At 42.7% G+C, this 20105-nt stretch overlaps 1 protein-coding gene across 1 annotated transcript; it reads left to right on the forward strand.

The window, feature by feature from the left end:
* Window positions 1–1102: 1102 nt before the first annotated feature.
* LOC124260838 (cyclin-K-like) lies at window positions 1103–15449 on the forward strand. Its single transcript, XM_046695162.1, has 9 exons — window positions 1103–1210; window positions 3192–3330; window positions 3879–3960; window positions 4148–4279; window positions 5579–5684; window positions 9256–9313; window positions 9525–9700; window positions 10978–11117; window positions 12721–15449. The coding sequence occupies exons 2-9, from the start codon at window positions 3194–3196 to the stop codon at window positions 12841–12843; spliced, it is 954 nt and encodes a 317-aa protein (XP_046551118.1). The 5' UTR covers window positions 1103–1210; window positions 3192–3193; the 3' UTR covers window positions 12844–15449.
* The last annotated feature ends 4656 nt before the right edge of the window (window positions 15450–20105 follow it).

Consider the following 20105-nt stretch of genomic DNA (forward strand, 5'->3'; position numbering starts at 1 on the left):
CCTACTGATTTCTACTATGGATGAAGAATTCAAAATCGGTCCGGTAAATGAAAGTATGTTTAGAATTGACATAGCAAGCAGTATAACTGTCAATACACGGAACATTCGGTTTTAAAAACGTGGAATCAAAATCAGACAATTGCTTAAAAACGAACGATGACGATATTTGGAAATACAGAACTATTGTTCATATCACGTACGTGACACAAATCATAGTTTGTCACACATCATAGTCTATCAGGCGTACATCTGCTAGGTGTTACACTTACAGTTAAATGTTTCACAAACAATGCTGCCTACCATTACTGATGGGAAAAGCAAAAATCATTCTAAAGATATTTTTAGTGATGATTGTTTGTACTAACAAACAACAAACAACAACAAATATAATCCTGAAAATGTCCTTTTGACTTTTGTCTCAAATCAGGGGTATAAGGGACATACTATTAACAGGGATGCGCAAGGAGGAGAGAAGCTGAGTCTGGGTGGATCCCAACATATGCACAGGTGGCTTATCAATCACTGCTTTGCTTTGGGCCCTTTGCTTTAATCTAAATAGCGATATACCTGGACTGCATCCCGAACCACCTACTCAAAGCAGAAATTGCCGATACAACTAGTTAATTACTACGTTGGTAAGTAGAAAACTCCGTGCTTAGTGCGATGTGGGACTTGAACATTTACACCTCTAAAATATTACCATTTCTTAGCAGATGTCAAGCAGGAGACTATATGACGCCCTGTTGTAGATTATCCCTTTGTCAAGTTGACAGACTGACTACCGCACATGTTTCCAAGGGAACTGGACAATTTAAAGGGGTGGGAAGAATGTGAAGAAATGAAGAAAACTGATAAACCAGCTTAAATAAACAGGACTTTGAAAGTTTCATTCTCTGCGAGGTGAATTCGTTTTCAGTAATTGCTGTCATTTGCGTCTTTTGGTAATTTCTGGTTTTGCCCGATAGTATTTTCGTTTTGTCAAATTATATTATCTAATCTCTTGTTAGATATAGTTTGTACTAAAGTATGTTGAACAATCGTCATTCTAGATCATTCTTAATGATATACAATACACTAGTTATTCACATGTCTGACCGGCACTTTTACGACATCGGAAATGATTTCTGTTAGCCAGGGGAGCTAACTCGTTTCCTCGTTCGAAGTCTGTGTGCGTTTTGTTATTACATTTGTCAAGATTTTAAAGCCTCCCGTAAGTATTTCTCTTTTCACGTAAGTTCTGTGTGTGAATATTTGTCCGACAAACAGCACGTTTTCCTCGTGACATGTTCTGGATTCGTAGGAAACAACAGCTATTCATTCAAAGGCAATTTTAGGGCACTGCTACTGCCAGTGCCATAACCGTGCTAATTCCTGACTCGGCAAAACGTCCCTGATCACAGCTAATTTGATCTGGTGAAAACAGCTGCTTTTTTCGAGCGAAAACGACACTCCTTATATATAATAATAATTTGAACGACATGACCATTGAATATACTCTGGGCATGGTTACCTTATTTACCAGGTTGTCTTGTTTATCCTTGTTTACATCTTGCTGAGAGGCCGTTTTAGCTGTAACCCCTGCAGGAAGGCAGCTGCCTTTTCTACAACCTGATTAGATTGTCAGATCCTTAGGGTGTCTTAGCGAGAAACTCAGTGTACGCAACATTGAGAAATAATGAACAAATGTAAAACCGTAACCTAAATTCGTGGATAACCTTGATTCGTGGAAAACCTATTCGCAGTAATTATAATGCTAAGTTTGTATGACGTCACGAAGCGGTACTTTTGATGTACACACAATGCCACGCCTCGCTGACAAAAATTTCCGAATCTCTGCCTTACATGTAAATACTCTAAATCTACAATGCCATCAGGTAATTCCGCGCACCTAAGCACATCGATCGCAACACGGCAACTAATGTCTCTTGCTGGTATCCATCATATTTATCTAGAAATATAAGTTTTATTGACAACTTTAAGATTCTAATGTTGCATTATGTCATACGGTTGACCTTACCGCCGTTCTGACGACATCGCTTGCTGTCCAGTAATTCTGTGCAGCAACTGATGCGCATAACATCCAGCTGGAGATCCGAAGTGTGAAGCGTATTAGGGCCAGATTATTTTCAAAAATCACTTCATCAATGTAAGGAAGAGTGTTTCATATTAAATCCAATTATGAATAATGAAGAAAAAGTTTTAAAAGTCTGAAGAAAACGAATTTTCATAAAACTGTCAATTTATCTGTCAATTTACTTACCTTTAGTGATTAAAAGCCAGTCCCTTGTAGAAATGTCCTGACTTGTCCTTCCTCAAGTTCTACAAAGCTTCAGTCAACCAAGAGGAGACATCTGCTTTTGATCGTGCCTTTTAAGAAAGTTCAAATGCAACATATGGTATATTTTGGATTACACTTTCTCAGTAAAGTACAGATTCTAATACTTGTTTGGGTTGAGTCTCTTAGACTGAGTAGGGCACCTTATCACTAGCATTTGACCATGGCTCTCCACAGTACCTGCTCCTGGGTGTCCATTACAGCGGTGTGTTTCTGGAGGTCAGAGACAGTCTTTGCATCACAAGAAAGTATTAACAATAAAACTTTCAATATTTTTGAAACCTTTGTTGTTTTCCATTGCTAAATTCCAACTTTATCACAGCGTCATGCATCTTCTCTTGTCCAAGCAATCAGGTGATCTGGGATCTACCTTTATGCCTAGTGTGGCATGAGTACACAACAATGTTTAAGAAAATAATAGAAATTTAATAATCCATGTGCAGTGCAATGGAACTTTATATACCGATTAACAAAAATAATTCCTGGGTCATATTTATTCTTCTGTCTTTTTCTGAATTAGAGGAAAGATTGCATAAAGGGGATAGATTTGAATAAGTATACAGATGTCAGATAATGTCAGATACAAGTGTATTTGGTTATTGCTGTTTGGTGAAGAAGTCTTCAAAAGCCTGTTGCCATTTTCAGTGAAATGTTGTAGCTGCTTTCAGTCTTGTCATACAGCCTGACTACCAAGTGAGTTAAGTAGCTGCTTGATGCAAGTAATGGAATGTGAGGGCCTATACTTACCAGGGTCCTGATAAAGGATCTTGCCTATCATACACTCCTACTAACTATTGCTGGCATGCTTTTATCCAGGAGCAATGTGTTGGTAGGTGAAGTTTTTCTGTTGTTACAGAGATGCCTTGTTGGTATTTCGAGAAGAAAGATATCCGCAACTCAGCATCTGCACAGCATGGCTTGGATGCCAACACTGAGGCGCGGTACCGACGGGAGGGAGCTCGTCTTATACTGGATGCTGGTACCAAGCTAGGACTGTATCCTTGACTTCATAGTACTGTGTATACTCAGTAAGCTACATCCTTTGAAATGGATGCTAGGCCGTAAGGTAGAGACATCTGAATTTGTAGTATTTGGTAAAAAAGTTAATACAACTATCAATTTTACTTACCCATCATGCCAGGAGGATTTGGTATGGTATATCACTGCTTGTGAGGAGCAGCTTGCTAATATTTGTCATGTCAATGTGCCGTTGACTATTATTTTACAAGTTGTCAAGTACAATAATAATAGAAGTTGTTATTTCTAGTGTTATGTGTTCAGAATTATTCTTTTATCTTAACTAATGTTAAACTACTGATGGATCATCACAGACTGATCTATCATTTTCTGTTAATCCTGTAAATGCCATTAGAAACAGAATCGACTTTCCCATGTTAAACCTATGTCTGGCAGAGTTGATCCACCTTTATGCAGGAGAACAATATTGATAGTAACATAATATTGTGGATGAATTCTGAACTGTGTGCATGGTGTGAACTGTGACGTGTATTTACCGAGAATGTTATCCCTTAATGATCCTCAGTCGCTATGATACATGTTCAACAGGAGTGGTGTACTTTCACAGATTTTACATGTTCCACTCATTCAAGGAATTCAACAGATATGTAAGTATTCAAGTCATATTGCACAGATGATTAATATTTCTAGACTTTTCAGAATTCTTGTTGCAAACCATTATGTCTGTCTCTATGTTAAGTATCCATTGCACCTCATACCACAAATAAATCAACATTTGTTCAAACACTGTCTGAGACCGTAGATGTCTTAGGTTGTAGCTGTTTGTGTGTTAAGGTGACAGCTGCGTGCTGCCTATTCCTGGCGGGGAAGGTGGAAGAGACGCCCAAGAAGTGTAAAGACATCATCCGCACCTGTCACGGCCTCCTTAGCCCCCAGGCCTTTGCTGCCTTTGGAGATAATCCTAGAGTGAGTTGTCGTGTGCCAATCGGGAGTCTTTTCTAGGAAATAGAAACTACATCCCGGTAGGAAAAATGATGAAGGGATGGCAAGCTTTTTTAACAGTCTTCACAAATGTTACTGGTCAGGGCTTAAATTCTGTGAAACTCATGAAATAATTGGACAATATATCCTCAAGACATGGCTCAATTGTAAGATATTTGGATATAAAAGTAGTTTCATAACATGATTTACACCAAGTACGAAATATTCATAGTATATGCTTGATTACTAATGTTATCTGTTCCATGTTCTTATATGTTCACAATACAGCAAACAAACATGAATTAGTGAGGCTGTGTATGTTATGGGCCGTGTAATGCTCTCAGCATGTGTCTCATGCTCTTCCTGTGCATGTAATGCACTCCTTGTGTGTAATGCTCTCCCCGTGTGTGTAATGCTCTCCCCATGTGTGTAATGCTCTCCCCGTGTGTGCAATGCTCTCCCCGTGTGTGCAATGCTCTCCCCATGTGTGTGTAATGCTCTCCCCGATGTGTGTAATGCTCTCCCGTGTGTGTGTAATGCTCTCCCGTGCAATGCTCTCGTGTGTAATGTCCCATGTGTGTAATGCTCTCCCCATGTGTGTGCTCTCTCCTGTGTGTAATGCTCTCCCCCGTGTGTGCAATGCTCTCCCCATGTGTGTGCAATGCTCTCCCGTGTGTGCAATGCTCTCCCCTGCAATGCTCTCCTGTGTGTGTGTGCAATGCTCTCCCGTGTGTGCAATGCTCTCCCGTGTGTGCAATGCTCTCCCCGTGTGTGCAATGCTCTCCCCGTGTGTGTCTCCCCATGTGCTCTCCTCCCAGTGTGTGATGCTCCCCATGTGTGTGTGCTCTCCCCCCATGTGTGTGTGTGTGCAATGCTATGCTCTCCTGTGTGTGCAATGCTCTCCCCGTGTGTGCAATGCTCTCCCCCGTGTGCAATGCTCTCCCATGTGTGTAATGCTCTCCCCGTGTGTGCAATAATGCTCTCCCCCGTGTGTGTGTGTATGCTCTCCTCATGTGTGTGTAATGCTCTCCCATGTGTGTAATGCTCTCCCGTCCCCGTGTAATGCTCTCCTCGTGTCTGTGTTTTATGTCCTCCCGTGTGCAATGCTCTCCCCCTGTGTAATGCTCTCCCCATGTGTGTTATGTTCTTGTGTGTGTAATGCTCTTCCCGTGTGTAATATTGTTCTCCCTGTGTGTAATGTTCTTCCCATGCGTGTAATGCTCTCTCCTTGAGTATAATGCCATCACAGTGTGTGGAATGCTCTTCAATTGTGACTGTCTGCAGGAGGAGGTGATGACACAAGAAAGGATTCTGCTGCAGACCATCAAGTTCGATCTACAAGTGGAGCACCCTCACAGCTCCCTGCTGAAGTTTGCCAAGATTCTCAAAGGTACGCTCAGCATCTCATCTCATGTAATCTGATTTCATGTAAGATTTCCAGTGTCTCATAATTTGTATTCAGTACATCAGTACTGATATCTGTATGCGGTACCTTGATCTCTGTGTACTGTGTGTTGATCTCTGTACAATGTGTTGATCTCTGTGTGTGTGATCTCTGTGTAATGTGTGTGATCTCATCTCTGTACTGTGTGTTGATCTCTGTGTACTGTGTGTTGATCTCTGTGTACAATGTGTGTGATCTCTGTGTACTGTGTGGTGATCTCTGTACAATGTGATCTCTGTGTCTGTGTGTTGATCTGTGTGTTGATCTCTGTGTACTGTGTGTTGATCTCTGTGTACTGTGTGGTGATCTCTGTGTACTGTGTATGGTGATCTCTGTGTACTGTGTGTGGTGATCTCTGTGTACTGTGTGTGGTGATCTCTGTGTACTGTGTTGTTCTCTCTGTACTGTGTGTTGATCTGTGTACAATGTATTGATCTCTGTGTACAATGTGTTGATCTCTGTGTACAATGTGGTGATCTCTGTGTGCTGTGTGTTGATCTCTGTACTGTGTGTTGATCTCTGTACTGTGTGTTGATCTCTGTGTACTGTGTGATCTCTGGTACTGATCTCTGTGTGTGTGTGATCTCTGTGTGTTGATGATCTCTGTGTGCTGTGTGTTGATCTCTGTGTACTGTGTGGTGATCTCTGTGTGTGATCTCTGTGTACTGTGTGGTGATCTCTGGGTACTGTGTGTTGATCTCTGTGTGTGTTGATCTCTGGGTGTGTGGTGATCTCTGTGTACTGTGTGTTGATCTCTGTGTACTGTGTGGTGATCTCTGTGTGTGTCTCTGTGTACTGTGTGTTGATCTCTGTGTACTGTGTGGTGATCTCTGTGTGCTGTGTGGTGATCTCTGTGTACTGTGTGGTGATCTCTGTGTGCTGTGTGTGTGATCTCTCTGTGTGTTGATCTCTGTGTACTGTGTGTTGATCTCTGTGTACTGTGTGTTGATCTCTGTGTACTGTGTGGTGATCTCTGTGTACTGTGTGGTTGATCTGTGTGTGTGTGTTGATCTCTGTGTACTGTGTGTGTGTGATCTCTGTGTGTACTGTGTGTTGATCTCTGGGTACTGTGTGGTGATCTCTGTGTACTGTGTGTTGATCTCTGTGTACTGTGTGGTGTCTCTGTCTCTGTGTACTGTGTGATCTCTGGGTACTGTGTGTGTTGATCTCTGTGTACTCTGTGTGTGTGTTGATCTCTGTGTACTGTGTGGTGATCTCTGGGTACTGTGTGTTGATCTCTGTGTACTGTGTGTGTTGATCTCTGTGTACTGTGTGTTGATCTCTGGGTACTGTGTGTTGATCTCTGGGTACTGTGTGTTGATCTCTGTGTACTGTGTGTTTATCTCTGTGTACTGTGTGTTGATCTCTGGGTACTGTGTGTGTGATCTCTGTGTACTGTGTGGTGATCTCTGGGTCTGTGTGTTGATCTCTGGGTGCTGTGTGTGTGTTGATCTCTGTGTGATCTCTGTGTGGTGATCTCTGGGTACTGTGTGTTGATCTCTGTGTACTGTGTGTTGATCTCTGTGTACTGTGTGTTGATCTCTGTGTACTGTGTGTTGATCTCTGTGGTACTGTGTGTTGATCTCTGGGTACTGTGTGTTGATCTCTGGGTACTGTGTGTGATCTCTCTGTGTGTTGACTGTGTGTGTGATCTCTGGGTACTGTTGATCTCTGGGTACTGTGTGTTGATCTCTGTGCTGTGTGTGTGATCTCTGGGTACTGTGTGTTGATCTCTGTGTACTGTGTGTTGATCTCTGGGTACTGTGTGTTGATCTCTGTGTACTGTGTGTTGATCTCTGTGTACTGTGTGTTGATCTCTGGGTACTGTGTGTTGTTAATCTCTGTGGTCTCTGTACTGTGTGTTGATCTCTGTGTACTGTGTGTTGATCTCTGGGTACTGTGTGTTGATCTCTGTGCACTGTGTGTTGATCTCTGTGTACTGTGTGTGTCTGATCTCTGTGTGTGGTGATCTCTGTGTGCTGTGTGTGATCTCTGGGTACTGTGTGTTGATCTCTGTGTACTGTTGGTGATCTCTGTGCTGTGTGTTGATCTCTGGGTGCTGTGTGTTGATCTCTGTGTACCGTGTGTGTTGATCTCTGTGTGTACTGTGTGTTGATCTCTGGGTACTGTGTGGTGGTGATCTCTGGGTACTGTGTGTGTGATCTCTGTACAATGTGTTGATCTGTGTGTTGTTGATCTCTGTGTACTGTGTTGATCTCTGTGTACTGTGTGGTGATCTCTGTGTACCGTGGTGATCTCTGTGTACTGTGTGTGATCTCTGTGTGTGTTGATCTGTGTGTGATCTCTGTGTGTGTGTGTTGATCTCTGTGTACCGTGTGTGTGTGATCTCTGTGATGTGTGGTGATCTCTGTACTGTGTGGTGATCTCTGTGTACTGTGTGTGATCTCTGTGTACTGTGTGTTGATCTCTGGTGTGTGTGTGATCTCTGGGTGCTGTGTGTGTGATCTCTGTGTACTGTGGTGGTGATCTCTGGGTACTGTGTGGTGATCTCTGTGTACTGTGTGGTGATCTCTGTGTACTGTGTGGTGATCTCTGGGTACTGTGTGGTGATCTCTGATACTGTGTGTTAATCTCTGTGTGTGTGTGTGTGATCTCTGTGTGGGTGATCTCTGTGTGTGTGTGTGGTGATCTCTGGGTACTCTGTGTGTTGATCTCTGTGTACTGTGTGTTGATCTCTGTGGTACTGTGTGTTGATCTCTGTGTACTGTATGGTGTGTGTGTGTATCTCTGTACTGTGTGTTGATCTCTGTGTACTGTGTGTGGTGATCTCTGGGTACTGTGTGTGGTGATCTCTGTGTACTCTGTGTGTGTGATCTCTGTGTACTGTGTGTGTGTTGATCTCTGATACTCTGTGTTGATCTCTGTGTATGTGTGGTGATCTCTGGGTACTGTGTGTGTTGATCTCTCTGTACTGTACTGTGTGGTGATCTCTGGTGTGTGTTGATCTGTGTGTGTGTGATTGATCTCTGTACTGTGTGTGATCTCTCTGTACTGTGTGTGATCTCTCTGTACTGTGTGGTGACTCTGTGTACTGTGGTGATATCTCTGTGTGTGTGATATCTGGGTACTGTGTGTGTTGATCTCTGGGTACTGTGTGTGTGTGATCTCTGTGTACTGTGTGTTGATATCTGTATACTGTGTACTGTGTGTTGACATCTGTGTACTGCATGTGTTGATCTCTCTGTACAGTTTGTGTTGATCTCTGTACTGTGTGTGTTGATCTCTGTGTACTGCATGTGTTGATCTCTCTGTACTGTGTGGTGATCTCTGTGTACTGTGTGTGTGATCTCTGTGTACTGTGTGGTGATCTCTGTGTACTGTGTGTGTTAATCTCTGTGTACTGTGTACTGTGTGTTGTGGTGATCTCTCTCTGTACTGTGTGTGGTGATCTCTGTGTACTGTGTGTTGATCTTTGTGTACTGTGTGTTGATCTCTGTGTACTGTGTGGTGATCTCTATGTACTGTGTGTTGATCTCTGTGTATTGTCATGTTCCAGGTGACAAGGAGAAGGTACAGAAGATTGTTCAGATGGCCTGGACATTCATCAATGACAGGTATGTTATTTGTCATGCTGTTGCTGCTTTGTTTAGTTCACAGACATCACAGAAATAAAAACTACTTGCTTAGTACAGAACCAACTTGCCGCTATGAAGATAATGGTAGGTCCTTTGGTAGTTATGACGAGGCCATCAACCAGAAACTGTAATATTTGTGTTACGGTAAATCCACCTGCATGTGAACACATGTGTATGATGTCTATTTCAGTCTGTGTACCACGCTGTGTCTCCAGTGGGAGCCTGAGATCATTGCAACATCATTGATGTACCTGGCGTCTCGCCTCCAGAAGTACGAGATCACAGACTGGGAGGGTAAATCACCTGGAAGAGAAATGAAGTGGTGGGAGTTTCTCCTGGAAGATCTGTCCATGCCTTTAATGGAAGGTGAGGGAATTAGTTTTGTCCTGGTCTGTACTTCACTCAAACTGATCAAATTACACAGCTTGAACATTCCACACCCAAGCCCATATGGCTCCATGTTTAGAATCCATTCAAATATATTTACACGATTATAGTACCGATCTTTTATATAGTAGTACATTTTCACCAGTATAGTGGTTGTTCCCCTTTCCCAGTTGCACCTGATGAGGTGTCCAATCAGAGCTGGAAGTCAGCTGTTGCCTTCAGGCCTGTGGCAAGTACCAGTACAAGTTGGACCTGTAGTTTCAATTTTGTATGGCTTGCTGTAACTTAGTTGCTTGATTATTGTCACAATAAGCTGCATTTATTTTAAAAAGGGTTTAGAGAGACTAAAGAGTGTAGTTTGGGCCTGGTAGGTCCTTATGGCATCTAGCTATGGATAATGCTCTTAATATCAATCACTGATTTATCTTGTCATGCTTTCATTACTTGCCAAGCATGTTCCATGCCACTGTGATTGACTGGTAGCTGGACCTCTGTGGACATAAATTCTGCAAAAGCCTCACAGAGTTGGTCTGACGTTTTGATTATGATCAGTGTTTCATTGAGTATTTTATGTTTATTAGTTTTCGAGTTAGATTGCAATTCATCGGTCTGCTTTTGAGCCAAAGAGACTATATTAAGCCAGAATATTTTCAACCCTGAGTTTTTTATTAAACTTTCAACTTATCCTATCTCATGGAGTCTAGGGATCTTCAAAAGATAAGGATTGTGCCGTAACCTTGCTTCCAAACTGCACTTTGTTTATTGTTCCATAAAGTATTTGTTATTGAAGGGGCCAAAGCTCACTAGAATGTTAATGCAGGGTGCCCAGGACCTTTTGTTTAAGAAAGAGGTATGTCACCATCTTGATGCAAACCAGATGCCAGACATGGCACGTGTGTCTAACATCATAACATTGCTGCGGTCCTGCTGAAGGAACTGTCTACTTGTTTTGGAGTGGCATGCATCAACCCCGTCAAGATCTGGGTTAGAAATGGTCTTCAGCTACCCACGCTTGTCATAAGAGGCAACTACTGGGATCGAGTGGTCAGACTTTCTGGCTTGTTTGATGCATGTGTCCCAGTGGCATCGACCGATGCTCATGATGTTAATCACTGTATTGTCTGGTCCATGCAAATTGGCAGACTGCACTCACATAGCTGGAATGTTGTGAAGTGCGTTGTTGGACAAACACCAACAGAATTCGAGTGCACAAATACTCACTGGATCTGTTGTTGTAGAACTTGTTGTTCTTCCAGATCTGTGTCATCAAGTGTTGGACCTGTACTCTCAGCAGAACAAGGACAGTCTCCAGAAGGGGGAGTCCCCTCCGCCAAGTCCACCCAAGATGGGAGCCCCCACCCCTCCCTCCCCTGCAGTTGCAAATCGGAAGAGAACAGTAAGTTGACATCACATGTTGTATCACCCACCACACTGTTTGACTTTCTCGCATCCATTCTGTAAAGACTCAGAATCTGACCAATGATCAACATAAGCCAGGCTATGAAATATTGCCTTTTTTCATAAAGTTTAAAGCTAGGGACATTTTGAAATGTTTGAGCATTTTGATTAAGATAAGATAAGATAAACTTTATTGTCCCACAAGGGAAATTTGTTTTGCATTCAAAGAGCCAATACAAGCATATAACAACAAATAATTTAAAGTATATATACACAATGCCAAGCTAATCAGAATATAATGTTGAATTATAACATAATCAAAGTTCATGATATAATAATCACTGCGTGCCTCATCATAGATTTCACTATTACAATTTTGAAGGAAGATTTAGAAGTTTTATGCTGTATGGGACAAATGATTTTGAAGTTCTATTAGTTTTGTAATACATGATTTTGAAGCGGCGGCCAGAAGGCAGAAGTTCATAACATTCATTTAAAAAGTGTGATGGATCCAACTGAAAGGCCAGAGCTTTCTTCTTAACTTTTGACTCATACTGAAAAGGTAGAAGTTGGGGCTTTCTATCAATATAAAGATGACATATATAGATTGATAATTGTCAACTAAATATTGATCGATTATCTATAAATATCAGAAAAGTAACTTTGAGCCAAAAATGCCAAAAATGTCTGAAAATATTTTTCATATATGTTTTTGCTTGGATTATTACCAAACCAGCATCCTGAACATAATTTAGAAGCAGACCATGCATAAAGTCTTCAATTTGTATATTGTGTGAGAAAGTTAAACCTTTTTTTCTGTCACAAAACTTAAAATACGATATTATCTATAACACAATTTTCATGTCAGTAGTCATTAATAATTGTTTCTGATGATACCAAGATATGCTGGGGTCAACTGATTATTTCCTACAGCTAAGATTTGATGTTGCTCATGAAATGTTTCACCGTAACAACATTGTGGTGAGCTAGTGCCTTTTAAGAAAGAAAACATATATGCAAGGTAGAGTCTTTTCGTTAATGATATATTGATGAAAGTTTTCGATGTATTTTGACCCTTGTAACATCTTTCAACATACGGGCGATGGGGTAGCCTAGTGGTTAAAGCGTTGGCTATGCGCCGAAGACCCGGGTTCGATTCCCCACATGGGCACAATGTGTTAAGCCCATTTCTGGTGTCCCCTTGCACTGATATTGCTGGAATATTGCTAAAAGCGTAAAAACTAAACTCAGTCAGTCAGTCTTTCAACATACAACAAACTTTACACTAGTGAGAGAGGTACACAATGTATATGATCTAGACTTCTTGTCAGAATTCTATTTTTATGGAATCTGCAGTGACTCAGTGGGTTAGATCTCTGACTGCTGGCGATGAGGTACCTCACTATGAGGAGCGGGTTCTAATCCAAGATGGGACTCAACCTAACAAAAGTACTAGAATATGTACTTTTCTGAGAAAGTGTAATCCCAAATATTACATATGTTGCATTTGACCACTTTCTAAAAGACATTGTTTATTCATGTCTGTTGTGAGATCATTTCATGTATTGAACTGTTGTTAATCTCTTTCTGTATTTCCACAGAGCTCTCCAAATGAGTCAAAGAAGTCAAGAAAAGAGGTTCCTGAAAAGAAGAGCATGAATGGCACCCAAAAATCAGCTCCCCCTCCACCGACAACTGCTGTGACGACAGTGGCGCCCGACTAGCGGTATCTCCTCTTACAACCCCTATGTTGACCGCAGCATGTACTCCTCTTCCTTCATGTCACAGGAGGGGAGCCAGACAATTCAGCCGCTGATATCAGGCACCCCCTCCACCACTGCACAGTATCCCACCTACCCCCCAGGTCAGACTCAGCCTGCTGCTGCACCCCCTGCCCACTATCCTGTCCCAGGCTACCCACAGGCAGGGTACCCACCTGCAGCAACATATGCTCAGACAGCTAACCCCCAGTACACTGCAACCTCAACAACTGCAGCACCCAGACCCCCCTACAATACAGCCTTTCCCCCTAACTACCCTCCCCAGCAGGTTACCCAGCTTCCACCCACCCTCCGCCAACTCAACCCTACCCTGCCCCTGCCTACCCTTACCCCCCACAGTATGGGTCACAACCACCCCCACATGGCACAGCAGCACCCCCTGTAGGTTACCCCCCAGCTGGTGCCCCACCTCCTGGTGCTCCTCCAGGTGCCCCGCCAGGATTCCCACCTGGGGCTAGATTCCCACCCCCACCCCAGGGAGGACCACACCCAGTGCCACCAGGACCCCCTGGGGGTAAGTCTCAGAAGAGGAACCCTAGCATGGTGTCCGGTATAACAACAGTGAGGATAACAGGACGATGACCTTACTGCTACACCGTAGTGAGTGAGTGAGTTGATGCTACACCGTAGCATGTTTTAACTGATTAGTATGTACAGAAGAGAATGGAGGAAACAATGGATTATTATGAAATGTGAGCTTGGGTTCTTGAAGAGTGACATGACAGTAAGCTGGGTACTTTGTTCTATAGTGGGAAGATCATCTTCATCATAAACTGAAGTGTTCACAGATCTTGTTGCGTGGTCAGTTGGTGATGATAGTTGGAATGTATTTCAAAGTATTTTCGAATGTGATCATTTCATCATCTTCAGTTTTGTTTTATTTGAAGTTATTTGTTCACTGAATGCAACTCACATTCTCTGATGAAAATACCAGAACTCCACGACTAGCTGTGTCACTGTGGTGGCATGCTCCTGTCGTGGTAACTTGTTGGATGTTATTGGAATATTTGTTCAGTGTTGGAATTTCGGGCCTGAATATTTTTCAAGGTTTCTCCGGACCATTCCTGTACTTGCTGGTTTCAAGTGGTAAAAATCTGAAGCCTAAATCATATTGGGCTTTTCACTGAAATCAAACAAATATGTCTTGATATAACTGCAATACTGTTGAAAGGAGCTGACTGTTGCCATGGTAACATGGCATGATACACTGGTAGGTTAAAGAACACCCAATATTTTCCTTTTGTCCATGACATCCAATATGGTCACAGGAAACATAGTCAGGTCTTCACTTGAGTAGTAATACTAGTATGTTACTGTTTTGTCAACTTCATTCATGACCTGGTCTCTTGTTCTGACTAAGTCCATGCAGTATGTACCACCAGCATGACAGACTTAGCTAAGACAAGACTGACTGTTATTAGTGAAGTAGAGCTAAGTCACAGGTCATTGAGTAATGGCTGTATTAGCACATAGAACAGTCTGATGGAATATGATAAATAGAATTGTAATGAGACCATCACAATTAAATGCTACATGATTTATTACCTCAGCTGACCTGTGATATGTCAGGGGAGTAATTATCATAATCATAATTACATGTAAGCACTTCCATCATTAAGTATTTTCACTGTTTTATGCTCTTGGCAATGGCAGCCTTAACACACACAAAATGTATTTGAAAGAAATTTCATGTATATTTTGACCAGATTTTTCCAGAAGAATATGAAAGTGTTTGTAGTATATTGTTTTTGACAACTAAAAGGAACTAGTGTTTGTCAACTAAAGGGGAGGGGGGATGGTCTTTCCTCGATGTTACAGAGTTTGCTTGTCACACTGAAGACAAATGTTTGATTTCTCATGTGTACCATTTCTGGTGTCCACTGCCGTGCTATTGCTGGAATATTGCTGAAAGTGGCATAAAGCCAAACACTCACTCACTTACAGACGAGGATTTCCACCAGACACTGTACTAGCTCCATGCTATGACCTTGTGTTGGAAGAACGTGTTACTGTTGGCGAGGTTGTGTGCCATTGCTGCCATGTTTATGTTATTCAGTGAAGTTCAGTTTGTAACAAGCAGAGAGAAGAGACAGGGATTGAGGGATGGTGTGTACTTTAAATGTTGATGTGATTCAGTGAAGTTCAGTTTGTAACAAGCAGAGAGAAGAGACAGGGATTGAGGGATGGTGTGTACTTTAAATGTTGATGTGATTCAGTGAAGTTCAGTTTGTAACAAGCAGAGAGAAAAGACAGGGATTGAGGGATGGTGTGTACTTTAAATGTTGATGTGATTCAGTGAAGTTCAGTTTGTAACAAGCAGAGAGAAGATTGAGGGATGGTGTGTACTTTAAATGTTGATGTGATTCAGTGAAGTTCAGTTTGTAACAGAGAGAAAAGACAGGGATTGAGGGATGGTGTGTACTTTAAATGTTGATGTTATGAACCTTGCATATCTACAAACTGGTGTACATGTTGAATGAGATTTGATAAACATGAGCAAATAGGAATGTAAAGTATCAAATCTTGTGAAATAAATGCATTTATCTTGATGTTTTTTAGTTCTAAATATTTCCTTATTGCACAAATTGTTGAGTAGATGTAAACAGTGTGGGCTGAACACGGCAACTAAATGAGGATTGAATGGCTACAATGTTTGCTGATAAACGGACTTGTTTCCATTAGACTGTGTTGCCACAATTTATAGGTGCAACAGAGTTGCCATTCCCCATATCATCTAACTAGTGGTTGCCATTCCCCATATCATCTAACTAGTGGTTGTCATGACCGGAACATCGAACTATGGTTGCCATGACCAGATCATCTAACTATGAGTTGCCATGACATCATCTAACTATGGGTTGCCATGACCGGATCATCTAACTATGGGTTGCCATGACCGGATCATCTAACTATGGGTTGCCATGACCGGATCATCGAACTATGGGTTGCCATGACCAGATCATCTAACTATGGGCTGCCATGACCAGACCACCTAACTATGGGTTGCCATGACCGGATCATCTAACTATGGGTTGCCATGACCGGATCATCTAACTATGGGTTGCAGTGACCCGATCATCTAACTATGGGTTGCCATGACCAGATCATCTAACTATGGGTTGCCATGACCGGATCATCTATCTCTGGAGTTGCCATGACCGGATCATCGAACTATGGTTTTCATGATAGTGTGCTGGTATGGTTATGATGTTGGTGAGTTTCACTTTAAGTGGCAAATGGCCTTGTCCTGATTTAATTGATAATACAAGTTTTCTCCCGCATTTAACAACGATCTCCTTGGAAATGGAAAAGGTAGGGTCGGAGCTTGATCTACTGTTATGTAGTGGCATGTTCGTGTCTCCGTAACTACACAGACAACTGCATCAGGACCTTTCAAGTTCTAAATAACTGGTGTGAAATATTTATATACAAACCTTTATCTTTATTATAGCGTGTAACAGTAAAATATAACAAGAAATGTGCAAATGTCCGAAGTCTCTCTGTGTGTGTGTGTGTGCACGCGCGCATGTGTGTGTGTGTGTGCAAGACAGAAACGCAACATCGGTTAGCTGTGGTTAGAATTTAATAGCAATTATGTCATCACAGGTACAGTTTTTACCCTGAAACAAAAAACCCACAAGTATGGAGGTGTAAGTCGATGAAAGGGTGTTGATATTGATACGTGTACTGTCATAGACCTTACTGTCGCAGTTGTGGAAGAATATATATGTAACAATGTAAAACATTATGAAGAGAGCGCCGAAAAGCTTTCGTGAGTACAGTCTCTTCTTATTATGAATATGCGCGTTTGATTACAAACAAGAGAAAAGTCCGGTCACGTGATATGCAAATTAGCCTGTGGCAGTGATGTTATGTTAAGTCATCGCTGTGCCGGAGTGTAGCTGCTCATGTGTCCGGACTAAACGGCTAACAACGGTGTAATAATAGCCCAGAATTCGTCCAATCGCCTTAAAGGACATTCCTGCGGTATGCATACCAATAATCTGATTCCTAGTGTCGATTGACAATCGTCTCAATGCCATGTTCCATGAATATGCTTGAATGGCCGTTTCAGCCAACGTTAAATACCCACAAATACAGTTGGGCCATACTGCTTTGTGTTATCCTCGAGGGTAGCATGTTGCACGTGCATGCCACAATCGACAAGAGCGCGATTGTCACGCATCACTGGTTATATCGTCTCGCGCAAACTCTACTCTTCCCATAATTATACTTGTATCACTATTTCAAATAATGGGGGGGGAAAATCATCAAAAGTATCAGGGGGTGCTTAACCTTTTTTCTTTGAGTATAAATTTATAAACAGATTTAGCAAAGATTACCCAATATACAACTATTGTGGAGTGCAGTTGATCTAAATGGTTTCTGCAGCCCTGTTCGCATGGCATGCTGCAACACGTTTACTGTTTCTAAGATGCCAGACCGCCTCGTGGTGTAGTGGTTAGAGCGTCTGCCCGGAGAGCGGAAGGTCACTAGTTCGATCCCCATACCCAAAGACGTTAAAATATGGTACTTGTTGGTCCCTGCCTGGCGCTCGGCATTAATGGGTACAACACGGACTGGTGGGATATTCATGCTTAACTGTGGCATGGTATCTCAGTGAGCTAGCTCTATAAAACCGGCTTAAGTCTGGGCTAGTACCAGCAGCCACACATACACACGCATGCACGAAAGTATTCTTAAGTGCGACGTTAAACCCCATTTCACCTCACCTCTATGATGCAAAGAGGCTTTACAGTGGGAATAATCATTTTAATGTTGATACTGCAAATAAGATTCTCAAGCGCCACAAAGCACTGACCTATGTTTTAAATGTTCAATATGTTCTTCGCACAAACAAACGACACTCAATTGTTTTAGAACACTATATCGGTTAACCACACACCAGGAAGCTTGTTTTACATACGCAACAGAGCGCCTGCTATGATTAATGTATAGCAGTTACTGAAGGGCCCTAACATAAGACTGATTCAACACACAATATTAGAACTACTCAACTACAGACTGCTCATGATAACAGTGTCATGAGAACGAGATTGTGTGCCGTTTCCTGCACAATTGGAGGGTTGTTCCAGGCACTTTGATTGTATTATAAATCAGCGCTTCTCGTGTCTCACTACCTCCAATCGAAACTGAGCGTCGAGACGTGCTTTCTCTCCGCTGAATGTAATATCCGATGGTGTTTGCCGATGTTGGATGAGGCGGAAGAGCTTAGTCAACAGTGTCGGATGCATACAGATAGTGTACTGAAATAACTGGTACAATAACGTCAAAGTAAATATACGGAATTGAGCTGCACACCACTTGAAGGATGTTTCTGGATGTTTGACTTACTGCCTGAATGCGACTTAGAGCACCACTTTCTGTAGGTATGTTCTACAGTCAATGATTATGTGTTACAGCTTTTCCGATAATTCAAGAGCAGACCTAGTGCGGTAAACCGTGTACTAATCAATGGCTCCTAGTTGCAATGCCTATTAAGGACGAGTTAGGTAGTCAGTATGCTTTAATAAGAAAAATAACCATCAATGCCTATACTCCGCAGTGCTAATGTACATCCTAGTATGACAAATACGATGACGGACTTAGTACCGTAGCTCCAGTGTTGTGATTGGGAATGACAGACGCAAGAGTCACCCAATCCGGTTACATCCACGTGCGATAGGACTTCCGTGGAAAGATAATACAGATGATTTACTACTGAGTAACTGAGGAGTGAGTGAGTGAGTTCAGTTTTACGCCGCACTCAGCAATATTCCAGCTATATGGCGGCGGTCTGTAAATAATCAAGTCTGGACCAGACAATCCAGTGATCAACAACATGAGCATCGATCCATGCAATTGGTATACGATGACATGTGTCAACCAAGTCAGCGAGCCTGAACACCCGATCCCATTAGTTGCCTCTTACGACAAGCATGGGTTACTGAAGGTACATTCTAACCCGGACCTTCACGGGGAGACAAGCATGGGTTACTGAAGGTACATTCTAACCCGGACCTACACGGGGAGACAAGCATGGGCTACTGAAGGTACATTCTAACCCGGACCTTCACGGGGAGACAAGCATGGGCTACTGAAGGTACATTCTAACCTAGACCTACACGGGGAGACAAGCATGGGTTACTGAAGGTACATTCTAACCCGGACCTACACGGGGAGACAAGCATGGGTTACTGAAGGTACATTCTAACCCGGACCTACACGGGGAGACAAGCATGGGCTACTGAAGGTACATTCTAACCCGGACCTTCACGGGGAGACAAGCATGGGCTACTGAAGGTACATTCTAACCCGGACCTACACGGGGAGACAAGCATGGGCTACTGAAGGTACATTCTAACCCGGACCTACACGGGGAGACAAGCATGGGCTACTGAAGGTACATTCTAACCCGGACCTACACGGGGAGACAAGTATGGGCTACTGAAGGTACATTCTAACCCGGACCTACACGGGAGACAAGCATGGGCTACTGAAGGTACATTCTAACTCGGACCTGGGTTACTGAAGGTACATTCTAACCCGGACCTACACGGGGAGACAAGCATGGGTTACTGAAGGTACATTCTAACCCGGACCTACACGGGGAGACAAGACAAGTATGGGGTACATTCTAACCCGACCTACACGGTACACATTCTAACCCGGACCTACACGGGGAGACAAGTATGGGTTACTGAAGATACATTCTAACCCGGACCTACACGGGGAGACAAGTATGGGTTACTGAAGGTACATTCTAACCCGGACCTACACGGGGAGACAAGTATGGGTTACTGAAGGTACATTCTAACCCGGACCTACACGGGGAGACAAGTATGGGTTACTGAAGGTACATTCTAACCCGGACCTACACGGGGAGACAAGTATGGGTTACTGAAGGTACATTCTAACCCGGACCTACACGAGGGAGACAAGTATTGGTTACTGGGAGGTACATTCTAACCCGGACCTACAGGGGGAGACAAGTATGGGTTACTGAAGGTACATTCTAACCCGGACCTACACGGGGAGACAAGTATGGGTTACTGAAGGTACATTCTAACCCGGACCTACACGGGTCCGGGATAACTGAGGATATTTCAATTGTGTGACCTTCCTGATGATGTCCTAGCGATGTCGTGGACTGTTGCTTGCTATCAACCACTGGTTCATCTCGTCTACAATCGTACGTTGGCAAG

Source organism: Haliotis rubra, unplaced genomic scaffold (genome assembly GCF_003918875.1).
Source record: "Haliotis rubra isolate DU_JTF1 unplaced genomic scaffold, ASM391887v1 Scf119, whole genome shotgun sequence".
In the NCBI taxonomy this organism is placed as follows: domain Eukaryota; kingdom Metazoa; phylum Mollusca; class Gastropoda; order Lepetellida; family Haliotidae; genus Haliotis; species Haliotis rubra.